This window comes from Rattus norvegicus, chromosome 7 (assembly GCF_036323735.1).
Source record: "Rattus norvegicus strain BN/NHsdMcwi chromosome 7, GRCr8, whole genome shotgun sequence".
In the NCBI taxonomy this organism is placed as follows: domain Eukaryota; kingdom Metazoa; phylum Chordata; class Mammalia; order Rodentia; family Muridae; genus Rattus; species Rattus norvegicus.
Window position 1 is genome coordinate 83966225 of NC_086025.1, and position 15651 is coordinate 83981875.

The window sequence follows — 15651 nt, forward strand, 5'->3', positions numbered from 1 at the left end:
CTTAAAATTTAGCAGTCAGATCATGATTTGAATACAGCTGAGCATCTCTCTGGGATTAGAAAGCTCCCTGCTCCGAAGGCAGCTTTGCTGTTTTGCATAATCACCAAGAATGATTAACCAGCATTCATCATAGCTGAGAGCAGAGACAAATAGGTAACTGCCTACCTAGGACTGCTTATGTATACTAGGCACAAGCCCCTATGAGCTACTTTCTGCTCCTTTGGCCTTCGTGCATATAAAATATCACTACATCAATACAGACCATTTAATTTCACTACACAATACATTAGGCTAAGTATACAAAATGCATGTTCGATATAAATTATTTTAAATAAGGAAACCTTCCTACCCGTAACAGCGACTGGGATTCGTCCTTGGTCTTGCCCTCTCCAGAAGCAGGATACTGCTGAGTGAGAGATGCAGACTTCTCGCCACCAGCAGGAGCCCCTTGCAGGAAGCCCTTGGTATCGACAGCCAAGCCATACATAGGTCGGGCCAGGTGGGCAGCTTCGACATTGGGGCTGTCCCTCAGAGTCTTTGTCTGCTCTTGGGAGCTGGACACAGGCGTCAAGAGCCCCAGACTTGCTTGAGTATAGGATGGACTACCCCGTAGGATGTCGGCTCCTCTCCAAGTCACACCACGAAGGTCATCAGTTGAACTCTCCGTCCAGATTTTATCTTTTAGCCCTTCCTTGTCATCAAGTTTCTCTCTCTTAACTATGCTCTCGGGAACTGTCTCTCCCATTTTAGAGTCTGGGTTTAGCAGACTGTAGACCTTGAGATCAATTTTGGGCTCTTCCTTGATGGTGGGTATGGCATGGCCATCCTCTTCGCCATTAGCAGTAGCTACTTCCTGTTCCTGGCAGTGAACCGTGTTGAAGTGCTCCAACAGTGACTGAGTGTCACCAGCTGTGAAACTGCACTGACGACATTTATAGCAGCTGTGTGCTCTCCTGGAAGGAAGCAAAGAGTCAATGGGAAGCCAGAATTTTGAAGGGAATGCTCTGTGCTAAAATAGTCCTCATGCACCTGACTTCTCTCATGCAATGGAGCAGAGGCTGAAAGAAATACAATATTGTCAACACCCAGAAATAATAATTTAATTAACAGGCATTTTCATTTCCATATAAGAATGTGAAGTTTTCTCTCGTACTAACATACATACACACACACACACACACACACACACACACACACACACACACACACACACACAGAGGAAGCCAGTTAATTATCATTAGACCTGGGCATTTAGTCTCATTATCACCTGCTGTTTGTTTTATCTTAATGGATAATCATCAGTTCTATATTAGTTAAGTCAATATTCATGATTTAACAAATGGCCTTTTCACTTTTGTTTATCTCAGCTAAACTGAGGCAGTTTTTCATTATAAATACATTAACATTTTCAAAGATAAGTTCCTTTTTATACCTTTCCCATATATAAAAATATCTTGTGATTAAATATTAATTTCTAGCATATGCAAATTTTTGCAATGAGGCATTTTTTTCTTTGACTAAAATGCCTGCCTTAACTCTCCAAATATCATACGAAGCACTTTTTACTTACCTCATATGTCAATAGCAACAGCACAACAAAAAAACAGTAAGTTCTGTAAGCTATCGCTCAAAGTTAATCCTATCATAGATAGTCATCAATATATCATTTTGCCAGCTCCTAGCTAAATCCTAGTAAAATAGGAACTCACAGTTCTTACTTCCTTGGAACTTGTAGGATAGTCCAGATGACAAGTTTCACTATACATAAACATATAGGTACAAAGAAAGATGTGTGGAAAGAATAACCCGAAAGAGAGGGTCAAGCCTATGAGGGTTGCTTAGGAAAGCCAAGGACCTTTTTGAGGGAGGTCTATAACTCCAAAGAACAAGAAGGAACTGTCCTCTCATAAGGAAGAGAAGAAGGTGTCCTAGTTAGGCTTACTGCTGTGATGAAACACTATGACCAAAGCAACTTAGGGAGGAAAGGTTTATTTAGCTTATATTTCATCATCACCACTTATCATCAAGGAAAGCCAGGACAGGAACTCAAACAGGGCAAGACCCAAGAGGCAGGAACTGATGCAGAGGCCATGGAGAGGTGCTGCTTACTAACTCCTCATGGCTTGCTTAGCTTGCTTTCTTCTAGACTAGAACCCTGTATGACAGATAAGGAGTGGTTCTTCATCCACAATGAACCCTCAAATGACAATCACTAATTTAAAATAAAATGTCCTACAAGCATGCCTACAGCCTGATCTTCTTGCAGTTGAGGTTCCTTCCTGTCAGATGACTATCTCTTGTGTCAAGCTGGTATAAAGCTAGCAATCAAAGGACAAAAGAGTGTGTTTTGGCAAGTTTGAGATAAGGAAAAGGTCACTAAAGACAGAAATGACAAAGAGGAAACAGTTGGGCCAATCCATTGAAAGGGCCACCTAACACAGTGATGGCTGTGGTGGCAGAATGGGGCGGGGGCATATTTTACAAGCCTATGAAGAGCACCAGGGAGGGAGGAACATGAGAAACATGGTTTAAACTGAGGGGTGAGGGCGGGGCTACATACGTTTCTGGATTGATAAATGTGTCTTGTTATGAGGTGTGTCTGATGATGAAACACCAAAAAAAATCAAGGCTCCCAAGTCCATAGTTTATTGATGGACAATAAAGTGGAAAAATGGTGCCTCATCCATTTAGTCTACAGTTAATATCACAAAACTCCTAACACTAACACCCAAAAACTTCCACTTCTGAATATGTGAAAGCATAAACATTTCACAATGATTTAAAATAAATAAAACGATAGACAAAATCAAGGGGGTGGCTACAAAATGTCTTAGGATAGAAAAGAGAATAAGGACAATAACCATTTACAAAACAGGTCATGTGATGCCATTCCAAGGAATGAACGTCTAAATCATCATTTCTCTCCAGGAAAACAAGAATGATCTGACCATAGAAAATTAACTTGTACCTCAATTTAAGCAAATTTGAATTGCTGTGAGAAGACAAAGTTTAATAGCCTACCTTATTTCCTAGAACTTTCATGTGATATAAAAATATTTATTTAGTATTCTCATGAGATTGCATCTTGCAGTTAGCTTTTATCCCAAAAGTAGCATTAATTCATTCAGTGCTAGAAGTTTTTCGTGTTTTTTTTTATTTTCATAATTCATAAGAGGATTAGGAATGTTTCCAGGAATAAAATGCAGATAAAATAAAGTCTATTTATTTGACAAAACTCTAATGGTAGGGTGATTTGTGTGAAAATGGCTTCCATAGGCTCATTTGTTTGATTATTTAGTCTAGAGTTGGTGGAACTGTTTGGGAAGGATGAGGAGGTGTGGCCTTGTTAAAGAAGGTGTATCTCTTTCATAAGATATCCCTAGTGTCTCTCTGTCTCTGCCTCATAAATCTGAGTCAAGATGTAAGCTTTTTGACACTGTTTTAGCATAAAGCTTTCTGCCTGCTGACATGGTCTCTACCATGTGATAAATTGTAACCTCTGAAATGGTAAGTCTCTGATAAACTCATTCTTCTCTAAGACAGATGGTATTTCTATTTGTACAGTAAGCCAGTCTTGGTATATACTAAAGCAATATCAATGTTTTACTTTTCTCTCTTACATTCTCTTTCTAGTGACTGATGTTAAGTATCTCCTGAAAGGCACTTTCTTACTGAATGTTAATAGTAATTGTGAAGAATTTGAACCATGGTTTTTCTTTATCAGTGAACGAAAGGAAAATCAAAGGAAATGAAAAAAGTCATAAATGCTAATCAATAAAACTTTATAGAATCAAATAATTACAGATAAATCATGACACAGGTAGGGTCAATGTTGGTGAGTAAATATCTTAATTTAAACATAGATCAGTAAGACTGTTATGCAGTAAGCATTGGTCATTTCTCAGATTCAATTTTGTTGATATCAAAATCTATAATGTGTTGGGACAATCTTAGAATGATAAAGAAAAGATGTGAGAGTTCTCAAAAGGCAGATCCAACCAGAAAACAGATTTTTTAAAAAACACCTCAATATTGTTGCTCTCTATGAGGCAGGGTCTCACGTAGCCCAAGTTGATCAGTAACTCACTGTGGAAGATGATATGAGAATGCCATTTACACTCCTAATCCTTCACCTACCATGTTTCAGAATTACAGACATATGCCAAAATATTTTAGAAGTGAGGTGCATTTTGGTCTTACTGGGGAGAAATGCTGATTTATTTCTTAAGTTTCAATAGTCTGACTAATAGTTAATTTGTAGTAGCTATCTTTAATAAAGAGTGTGCTTCATCTTCAAGTAGGTTAAACTGTCTATTCCATTTAGTGTTAGAAAATTACACAGTGTCATGCCTGGAAAATTCCAGTTTGTAATTCATTTTGAAAGGGATGATATGCTCTAATACATATGTATTCAGAACAGAAATATGTCTTCCAATAAAGAAAAGCAAACAACAAATACTAACCTATATAAAACCTATCATAAATGGAAAATCAAGCCTAAAATTTCTCTTATTTGCAGACTAACTAGATATTTTCTTTTTCTTTTATGTGTGCTTACATATCTGCTTTGCTGATCTTGCCTTGCACATCCCTTGCACATCCTTTGCACTCTCCCACTGTGCAACACCCGCTGTCCCAGACAATCATGTTGCATGCGTTCAAGACATTTTTGAAATTTTTCATAATTAATTATGAATTTTTCATAATTAATGTTTACAAGTAAAGGTAAAAAATTCTACACATTATTTTCTCCATGGTCTGCAACATTCTTAATATTTTTCTGTTTCGCAGTGGCAGTTTTCAAGTTAAAATGTGATGTCTGCATCTGAGTATTCCAGGCATTGATTTATTATACACTACTTAAAAAAATATAAAATCAACACTGATCTCACTGTAATTACCATGCTTTTATCAATTTACAAATTGAACTGATGTTCAGGAGACTTGGTATTTCCATATTTTCTGATAATTAAGTGCTGATCATAAATACCTATTTTCAATATCAATCAAACACATTAGCCATGTTCCATCAACACCGTTTAAGATAAATACTAAGCCATGGCCTCATTACTCTGACCATCTACAGCACCCAGTGTTAATTACTTCGAACTCAGAGATATAAGATAACCATCCTAAAATTATTCATAAATATCCCAATGACAGGTGCCTGTGACAGAGCTGCTCCCCAGGTCTTATCTGAACATGTCTACTCTTACATCCTTAGAGACTGTCTGGGTGGGTGGCAAGCAACACTAGGTTGGTTTCATTTGTCAATATTCCTCCTGCTTCCGGTTTCCAACTTTGCTAATGAGAGCATATCAAATAACTTCTCCTTTCTATGTACTTCATTTACTGTTTGTCTGTGGCTCCTCTTAAAGATCACGGCTTTTGGATTTTGCAATAATATACTTATGGATAAGTTTAGTTTGATGTATTTTACTTAGTATAGCTTATGCTTCTTTGTATCCATGCATTCTATTTTTTCATCAGGGAGTCCTGGAAGATAGCACTTGCTATTTTCTTCTCAGATACCAACTATGCCATTTTCTGTTTCTTCTTCTAAGATTGCGACTAGTTGTGCATATGTAAAGATTTCATTGTATTTCCATAGAGTATTCATTATCTGGTTTTGTATTTTTAACTGCCTTGTTGTCTCTTCAAAACTTTCTCTCTGGGCCTGGAGAGATGACCCAGCAATTAAGAGCACTGGCTGCTCTTCTAGAAGATCATGGTCTTATCCTAGCATCCACATGGTGTCTCACAGCTGACCGTAACTCCAGACTCAGGAAATCCAACACCCTTTTCTGGTCTCTGAGTCATCAAGCAAACAAGTGGTGCATAGACAAGCATGCAGACAAAACACTCACACAAATTAAATAATTAGATTAATCAAATATTTAAATAAAAGAATATTTATTCAAAAAATGTTGTTCTAATGTCTCATTGTGATTTCCTCACAGCTCGTTATTGTTACCGAATCTGGAAATTATCCTATTTAATTTTCAACGATTATGTTTTTTAATTAGTAACGGTATCTGTTCGTTGGTTCCCCTCAGTAAAGTTTTCCATTGCATGATTAATTTTAAATAGTATTTTACTTCTTTAAACACATGACAATTATGACATTATCACTGAAAATTACTCTATCTCAAGTTCCTGGTATCAAAATCTATCATTTCTGCTTTCTACCTTTTCCACATATGGTGTATCGGCTCTCCGTCTACATAGCAAATTTTGCAGCAGTAAACACGTATAAAACTTGCCTTAACCTAGGACTACTTTGCAAATAAAAATTGAAGTGCTTTTCTACTATAAATTTAGCAAACAGTGGAGCACTGAATGTAGAACTTATTTAGTGAACAGCAGCACTAAAGCGGAACTCGTGAATTCAGCTTCTTTTTCAGATGACCCCACGCCTTAGTCTTGACTACGTCCAGCAGACACACTGGCATTTGTCCTCTGAGCAACCTCACATGCCACACTTACTTTTCACTTCTCCCTCACTATGGTTTAGCTCGTTCTTGGTGAAGTGGAGAATAAGCTTTGGAAATTCCCCTTAATTTGGGGAAGTCTGGCAATACATTAAAAGTATGTTTTAACTAAAATACTTGCTTACAGTTGCTTTGTAAGGAGACTTTTGTCCTACTTAGGTCTGAAACATGAATTATAACACTGTACATTTTTGATAAAAATGGTAACTAATAGAAAATAGAAGTACTATCTATTGAATAGTATAAACTAATAAAAAATATGAAGTAAGAGAAACAGATTAATGCATGGAAAATAATGACAGATACAAGGTGAATTAGGAGGTGTTTTAGCACTGTGAAAGGATGATAAATGACCCATTTCTAGTTATTGAGTGGATAACATTTCAGCCCCACTCAGAACAGCCCAGCACTTATGGATTCCATGCTGAGATTTCTCTGAGTTCCATATCACCTCTGTTTTGGATAAAAATGATTTCGCACTTGTTGTACAGTTAGAGGCTTATCTTAATTTTTGCTATAGTCTCACTCTTGTTCATCGAGTACTCAAAGACCAGAATATCCCATAACAGTATCATATAATGATACTAGTTGCACTCTACGAGCGCCATTATAAAGATTTGAGATAAGGTAAGATGACCTCTTATTCTATTTTTAAAACATTGCATGGAAGAAAATAGTTCCATAATGGATTGAATTTTAACCGCCTGCATGACTATTTCATGTTACATCCTTGAGGCTTCCAATGTGATCGACATTTGTTAAAGTTTCCTTATACTTCCTAGTCATGAATTATGACTCTTGAAACCATAAGGCTCTAAATTTCAAACAAGTCCATAAAACTTCTCCACTTGTGGGTGCATAACCTAAAATCTAAAAGGTCCTTAGATCCACGAAAGCATGTCAATATTTAAAAGTATTATTAAAGTACTCTGTGCTTTAAGGACACATTCTATTTAATTTCTTAGCTAATAAAATGCTAGGAGTTTGACTTAAACTCAAAGCCAACATACTACTATCTTTGGCATACACCTTAGACCCTCAAAAGGCTCTACAACTAAGTAATGGAAGATTAAAATGTAACTCACCTTGGAGCTATCAGTATTGAAAATTATTATGGAGGTAAACACTGCTGGGAATGCCATTTGCATAAAGACCTTTGCCACGACCTATGCATGCTCATGTGTTAAACTTTACAGCTACAGTGCGGGGTAAGGATAGAATACTCTTTTCCTAGTAGAGGCTACTTTCAGTACTAAGAAGTAAATTAATCCGGATATTACTAAGGTATCTCCTTTATTCATACTATTCATTTCTCCAAAGATTATTTCCTTTATCTAAAGGACATAAATATCCTGTATATTTCAAACAAAATTTTAAGTAATGGCTTAGACCCTGGAGAAAATGTTGTTTGCCCAAATCCTATGGTTTCTATGTGTACCATTAGCTTTGTCTTTGTGTGTAGGGGGCCAGTACATTCATCCACACATATATTCACCCATATGCACATGAACACACATAATACATATCTGTGTATTTCTGTACTTATTCCATTTCCCTCATGATTAGAGAAATAACAATTGCTGCAAAAAGTCAGTAGCACTTCACAAGTAAATATGCACAAACTCACCCATACTTGTGCATCCACACTAGTAAGAGTTGCAGAAAAGCTGGCGCTTGCTAGCCCAGAAAGAAATTAACATGCGACAAACATCAGAGGAGACAGAAACACTCATTGCAAGTGTGAACACATACTTGATTGCAACCCTGTGTCTTTCCCAGAGCTGACCTTATAAATTAAACAGTGTAAATCTCAAGTAAGTGTTTTCTGAACATTTTGATGCACTGTGAACACTAGAATGTCCTTCACATTAGCATCTAACATCCTTAGCCTATTGTTGGGCACAACTCCCTCATTACTGATAACTGAGAAGTTACACACACAAAACTAAAATAAGCAGACTTGTTTTCAATCTAGGGTATTGAACCTCAATATTGAAAAGCATTTCCAATAGCAAGAAAAAGCTACCTGCAATGGCTTGCCCCTCTCATCTCAATGTGTGGCAAACCCTGAGGCAGAAATATTGCCAGGAGTTTAGAGTCAACCTGGGTTATACAGAGAGTTATTCATACTCAAGCTTGAGTTACAGTAGGACCATGTCAAAAATTAAAGATAATAGAAGAAAGAAAATATACAATTTACTTCAGTGCTGAGAGGCAGAATAACAATAAATGCTCAACTCTGCACACCGTGTATCTGAAAGCCTTGAGCATAATAATCCCAGATTATAAACAGGTCTCAGCTTAAACGGCTCTTCCTTAGATGGCATTTCCTGACTTGTCATGGTTAAGGTGTGGTCTTACTACGTTTATCTCAAATGGAGTCTTTGGTTCCTCTGATTTTGTGACACTCCCGACACCTGATGATATGTGGGTGCCTTTTCCTCCCTTTTAATTGCCAGCTACAAGTGGTTACTAACTGTGCCTATCTTATTTACTCCTACACACTCAATTCCTGGTACAATGTACAGTTCTGAAATTAAAAAGCAAACACATATATTAAATGAGTGAAAGGAGCAACCAATCTCATTCAAAGAGAGAAACAGGAAACATTCTCGGACTGATTTTTTTTTCCCCAGAACATACCATATATTCTAATAGAACCATTAATTTGGGTGCTGTCTCTTCTATAATTATGGGATGCAGAGTCATACTAGCTATGGTAAATCAGTAACCTCATCCATCATCCATACTGCTGAGAATTGGAAAATGAACTCTGCAAGCGGTAGAAGACATTTAGGAGACATGAGAGCACATGACTAAATTACAATGTGAAGACATCACATCAACCAACTTCTTTGCAATTCTCTAGAAGACCTTCAATGTGACTGCCCTATATGTTCAGCCACACCACGTGCAGTCCCGCCAATTCCTGCCTCCATCCTCTGGGTTCTCTGATTCCTTGGTATTTTGCTCCCCAGCAGACTTACCTGTAGTGTCTAGAGATCTCTTCTTCCACCTGGGTTATAAAATCACATTTGGTGCACGAGTGTTCCTTGCTGTCCCTGGCAGCCTGCTGCCCTTCAGATCCTAGCAGGTGGTTTACCTCTTGTTTGACATCCGATGCTTGGGACTCATGCATGGTCTCATAGTGAAAGAGGAGCACATCTACATCGGGGGTAGAGAAGGAACACTGGTGGCATTGGTGTTTGACTCTGGAACTTCCGGCCACCCCAGGAGACAAGTGTAACAGCAAGAGTGCACAGTGGGAACAATTACTTTTTCTACAAGCAAACGGATAAGTAATTTCTCCAAGGTGCTTTTCTGGGCTGCAAAGGCCTCTGGGACAGAATGGACAATGCTTAATGGTACACTTGTGGATGTTATGGAGTTGCTGATAATGACGGAGAAGTGGACCCACTACAATCACATCAGGGCCATGGCTTTTGGAATATCTAAAGTCACAGAACTGACAGTTATAGCTCGTTACCATATTATCCTCTGCTCCCTTGCTGGGGAAGTCCTTCTTTTTAGCCCCACTCAAGCCCTTTTCTGGCTTGGTCAATGGCTCTCCTTCTACACTTTTGGCTAGATCATTTTGATTAATGACAGAGCCCCTGGGAAGTTTGTCATTCAACTCTGGATTAAGGCCGCCCGACTGCACTGCTCCATGCTGCTTGCCGTAATGTTCTAGCAGCTTAAGCGAGCTAGATGACTCACAGCTGAAACTACAAAATTTACACCAGTAATAACTGGTGGCCTCTGTACCATTTTGTCGTGAGGAATCGAGGGGCTTGATGGGCACTGAGTAGCCGACAGGGGTGTCATCTCCAGCTTTGACTGTCATTTTGTCCTGCCATTTTCCTACATCCCCAGAGTCACTGGCTCGAAGCGCAGGGATGGATTTGTTAGAGTTTTTCTCTGAAGCTTTCACGCCCTCGGAGGACGGGAGAGACACTTTGATTTTATTCGGGTGAGTCTGAAGAAAATGTTGTTCTAGTTCAGTTGACGAGTTGCCCATGTAAGTGAAATTGCAGAATTTGCAGCGGAAATACTTGGTGTTGCCTTGGCAATCGGGAGTTTTCCGTCCAATGCCAATGAACGTTCCACCTGAAGTGACCTGCAATGAGGGAGAGATGGAAGTTACATTAGACGTGCCATGAATTCAGTCACCTGTTGGGAAGGAAGGGTTATTGTCAAGTATTGAACACGTTTATAAAATGATAGTACTTTGCCTGCATCTTAGGAAACACTTGAGCTAGGGGTACAGAGCAGTCCTTATTTCTCACTGGGGACAACTTGTGTACTTCATTTTAGGGCAAAGGAGGAAGACATGTAATAAAAGTACTATAACCAATTCATAGAACTAAATAATATATATTTTAAGAAATCTATTTGTAACTACGTGGGTTTGCTCTACATGACTGCAGAAACACCCAAATAACAAGGGGTTTCCATTTGAAAATATAAGGGCTGCTATGAAAACCAGAGGTAGTCATTGAAGAGGTCACTCATTGAAGAGATTCTCTAAGGAAATGTGACACTCATTCCTTTAGCATTGAGGTGACAGGCAAAGAGCAGTCCTTTGTTTTACTGTTTACGGGTCCTAAAATGATCGCACATAGGGTTTCTAACAGAAGCTTAATTATGCACAATAAAACCAAATTAAAACTAAATGGGCAAGAATAGTGAGTATTTCAAACTCTTCTAGGCCAAAGAATGGAGATAAACCTGTTAGGGCTTTGATAGCTAGTAGCCACTATCCCCTCCAAAATGGTCAAACATTAAAATAAGGCAATGAACGCTCCATGAAAAGCTATACAATTCTACTGTCTTTGATGACCTTTAGTTGAATAGTAAAGCATGCTATCATAGAATATAATGCAACATTCAGAAGACAGAGTTCAAAACTGCCTTAGGCTAAATATGCAAACTCTAGCTCGAATAAAGAAAGAGAAATAAATAAAAATAAATAACGAGAGAAAAAAGAAAGAAAGAAAATTTTATTGGCCTTCAAAGGCACTTTATAAGGAATTTCCTGATCTGAATAGGTATCTCAGTCAAGAATCATACTGAACCAAAACTCATGGTTTGAAATAGAATTGCTGGCTGAAATCTTGAAAAAATAAAATATAGAAAGGAAGGAAGGAAGGAAGCAAAGGAGTGTGAGGGCAAGCGCTTCCTTCAGACATCAGTGATCTCTTATTTTTCCAGCAACCAGATGTAGTGTTTGAAGCAAGTGGCAAAATCATGTTCTGCCTTCTTCAACAGCTGCTCAAAAATGACACGTGTGATGACTGCTCATTTCCAAATCATTCCATGAGAAAAGTTTCGGCTTCTCAAAATCATTTGAATGTTCTACTTAAAATGTAAATTATATTCTGTAGTGCATTCTGAACTGGTTGTTTCTTCTACTGTATGGAACTAAAATGTAAGCATTTGCTTCCCAAAAAGGCAGACTCTTCATTAAACTCTCAGGCCAACAGCTTCCTTAACTGTGGTAAGTTCTAAATTCGTGTCCAGCATTATAGTTCTAGGAAATCAACACTAACACATAAACATCTTGTTATTGAATGGATATTAAGATAACAGTTTGATTGTTTTCACATTCTTTCTTAAAAGATGATGATACACACACATGCATGAAGATATACACACATGCACAAACACACAAGTGTGTGCACACATTTGTGTGCGTGTGGGTGCACATAGTTTTTAATCTATCAAAATATGATTTCTGAACCATGAAAGCTAATACTGGCAAACGCTGCCATGTAGAAATCTGAGAGTCAACAGCTTAAAAGAGGGTCAAAGTCAAATCCTTGACAAAAAACACAGAGCGCATCCTTACACTGGTCAAAAAGAGCTGAAAGTTGCACAAAACAGATTCTATTGCAAAACTTCTACATGGACTTCCCAATTCACTAGAATTGAGAAGAAATCTTACGTTCAAAGAAACAAACAGTAAGTGGGATGCCATTATCAATCATTTTGGGAACTTAAGTACAGATCAAAATGGTAAATACTGTCTTATAATAATGATAACCACAAAGTGCAAAAGTCTAAAGATGAATAATTGTGTTGTTTTATCTACTACATCGCTTCAATATGCTGACCTGCTTAATGTAAAAGGCTTCGAACTTCTGCTCAAACAAGTAAGATTCCTAAGAAACTACCTCAGATCATCACCACGTTTGATTTTGCAATCTTTAAGCCCCATGTGCCCAGCCATGCCAAAGTAGTTGAACAATTAGGACACATGTTCTTAGGAAACCCCTACACAGAAGATTTTCAAGTGAAATATTATCCATTTGTAGGCACCTTTTCAGTTGTTTCTAACCGTGAATGAAGAGAAGTTTAGGAATAATTATCAGGGAAGTATTTTGATGGAAACGAAGCAAACTTTAAGGTTATTAGGTTGTCTCAATTAGTGTTGACAATGTGTCTGAGACGTGTTCTTCACCTATGGAAGTAGGTGTGACAACTCCACTACTCAGTACGCTCTGAATAACTACTAAATTCCACAATTATCCTAATTGTGCGTTCCCACAATTGAGCTTTCTTATACAACACAAGCAACCATTAAAACTCACAAATCGTATTCCATGACAAAAAGCATTCACTTTGATCCTTCTATAGATTACAAAAATGTCTTATTGGCTGATGTCGGTAAGCCATACTTTTATGCAGTATGGAAATCAAAATGGCATGGGAATCACATATTATTAAAAAACTATCGAGGGAAATACAAGATTTTTATAGTCTACTTAGTTTTTCTCTCAAAAAGATGATCTAGACTCTATGTGATGCTTCTACAGTAGCCCGTTTACACAAGTCACAGTAATACGTATCTGATATTCATTATTTAGCCACCTCTGAAAAATAAAACAGAATTTATTAGGAGACACTATCCATGTCTACTGCCCACACTGATTTTATTTTTAGTACCTGCACATGTTAGTTTTGATCTTCTCCTATCTTAGTTAAATAAAACTTCATAGCAAGAAAAGTTTAAGCATTATCAGTAACAATTTATTAAAACCTATTGTCAGGAAACCGCTCTTATACATAGTTACTCCAAACTTCTCAAAGGTTGGAATTCAACAATAATTGTAAAAATATCTCTTAGCTATGATTATACTTAAAAAGACAAAAAGTAGAACATACTGACTTTCTTCCTTTACTAACCAACATTTGAAATTATAATGGATTAATGCAGAACATTTCTATGTAGATATTCACAAATTGAAATCATACAGCTGTATATTCTTTTTTGACCCAACATGCACTCCTCTAGCTCCCTAGTGTTGCTATTTGGCTTGTGCTGGGCACTGGGATGGACATTATGAAAATAAGGAGCATGAGCTAGACCACCTCTTTGCCTTAAGGATATTTAAAAAGAAATATTCTGGATGAAGAACACTTTGTTTCACTGCAGTCACATTTTCATGCATTTATCTGCTCCTAGAAGTTCCCCATATCAAATCTGTAACCAAACATAGAAACCTAAGACTCGTTTCCCCTCTCTCTGAATATAAACAATGTTGCACAATTTTGCCATTTATGTGGATTATTGTAAGCATCAAATGAGACTCTAAAGCTATCCCATCCAATGGAATTTTCCAAAGGAATAAAAACTTTGGTGCTTACTCTCTGTGCCATTGATAGGCATGGCTCACATGTAGCTATTAAGATAAAGGCAGTAAAAATGACATGTGTTTCAATTCCTTAAATTTCATCAATTTCATAATTAAATAAAATCTAAAGAGCTCACATGCCCATAAAGTGTATTAGTCAGTAGACAGCATGTATTAGTCAGTACACTCCAGAGCAATAGTCACAAGAATAAAATATTACTTAGTAAAGTGACCCATTCAGTACATTTCTCCTGCCAACATGATGAATCGATCAAAGACAGGAACTGGTGACATCAGTGGCAAATTCAACACACTTTGTTCAAACAGTACGCTTAGCATAACTGAAAGGTTCCATTTGCTGTTACTAGGCTAATGATCTATTTATATTCTTTCTAGACGGGAAGGAGAACTTGTTACTAATATTTGAAGTATGTAAGGGCTCCCTGCATTTGATCTAAAAGCACAAATGTGACTGAGGACAAACAGTAAGATCTCTCCAACATCCCCGAGTCACCTGGAATAAGGAAGCATAAGCACTCACGGCAACTCCAGCATTGCTTTGGCCTTCAGAAAAAAACCCTTAGCTGTGTCTTTCATACGAAGCAAATGAGCATATAAACTTCCAAAGACCAATAACATTAGACATAAAAACCAGCCCCCCCACACACACATGCCCACCACCACCAACAACAACAACACAAACAAAAACAGATTTTTAACTTATGTTCCCTCTTAACAATAATGGTGTAATTGTGTTTTAATCCCAATTTTCAAACTTAGCCTTTTAAAACGAATCTATTCCTTCCACATAGTATTTTACATAGGTTGTCTTTATAATTTATTTCATATTGTTTAACAGAAACATTTCACAAGAGAATTCAAAAAACATTCAAAAACTGTTTCCTCATGGTCTGTACGAATTCATTCATTTCCCCCAGATAATATGCATTAAAACTGAATAAAATAATATCTGAAGGAATATGTCAAGGGAAAATGTTTTAAAGCCTTGGAATTCTTAAAATGACACTTTAGTCCAATTACTCATTTTCAACACATTAGAAAAATGAGTTGTTTGAACTACACACAAACTCTCTCTCAGATGTGGTTCCTTTTCAAGAACTATAATTGATGACAACAGAGCGAAGTAGGAGGGTGCTAATTTGAGAGGACTTGAGGTTATGGGCAGATAGTCAAAAAGGTAAAAACCTTAAAATAAAAAGCTAAGTTATTAAATAGAGATCACTGTTGAAATAATGGACTTTCATATTTCTTGAAGAAATCTGTAAGGGATGGACAAGGCTAAAAATGCCTATGGCCAGATTTAACCTGCTAAGACACATAAAGAATGCTTCTGCGTGTGTAGAGCTTCAAAATCGCATTCCCGAATGCCAAGTGCGCTGCAGTGTCGCGCTTCTGATGGCGAGGAAGTGCTTAAAATTTTCAGTAGCAAATCTAATTATGTGGCAGCCTTCTCACTCTCCACGCAGCTTATTCCTGCAGCCTGTTCTTATCAGTGTCACCACAAT

General features: G+C 37.4%; 1 protein-coding gene across 9 annotated transcripts in view; it reads right to left on the reverse strand.

Annotated features, from left to right (window-relative positions):
- Window positions 1-15651, reverse strand: part of Trps1 (transcriptional repressor GATA binding 1) — a 226489-nt gene that overhangs the window by 160104 nt on the left and 50734 nt on the right. For 8 of the 9 annotated variants that reach the window (XM_039078765.2, XM_039078762.2, XM_063263244.1 and 5 more), the window contains 2 exons: window positions 9479-10608; window positions 350-953 (listed from right to left, as the gene is read on the reverse strand). In XM_039078765.2, the coding sequence (XP_038934693.1) occupies window positions 350-953; window positions 9479-10608 (1734 nt within the window). The remainder of the gene's footprint in view (window positions 1-349; window positions 954-9478; window positions 10609-15651) is intronic. The other variant, XM_039078768.2, reaches the window with a different exon arrangement.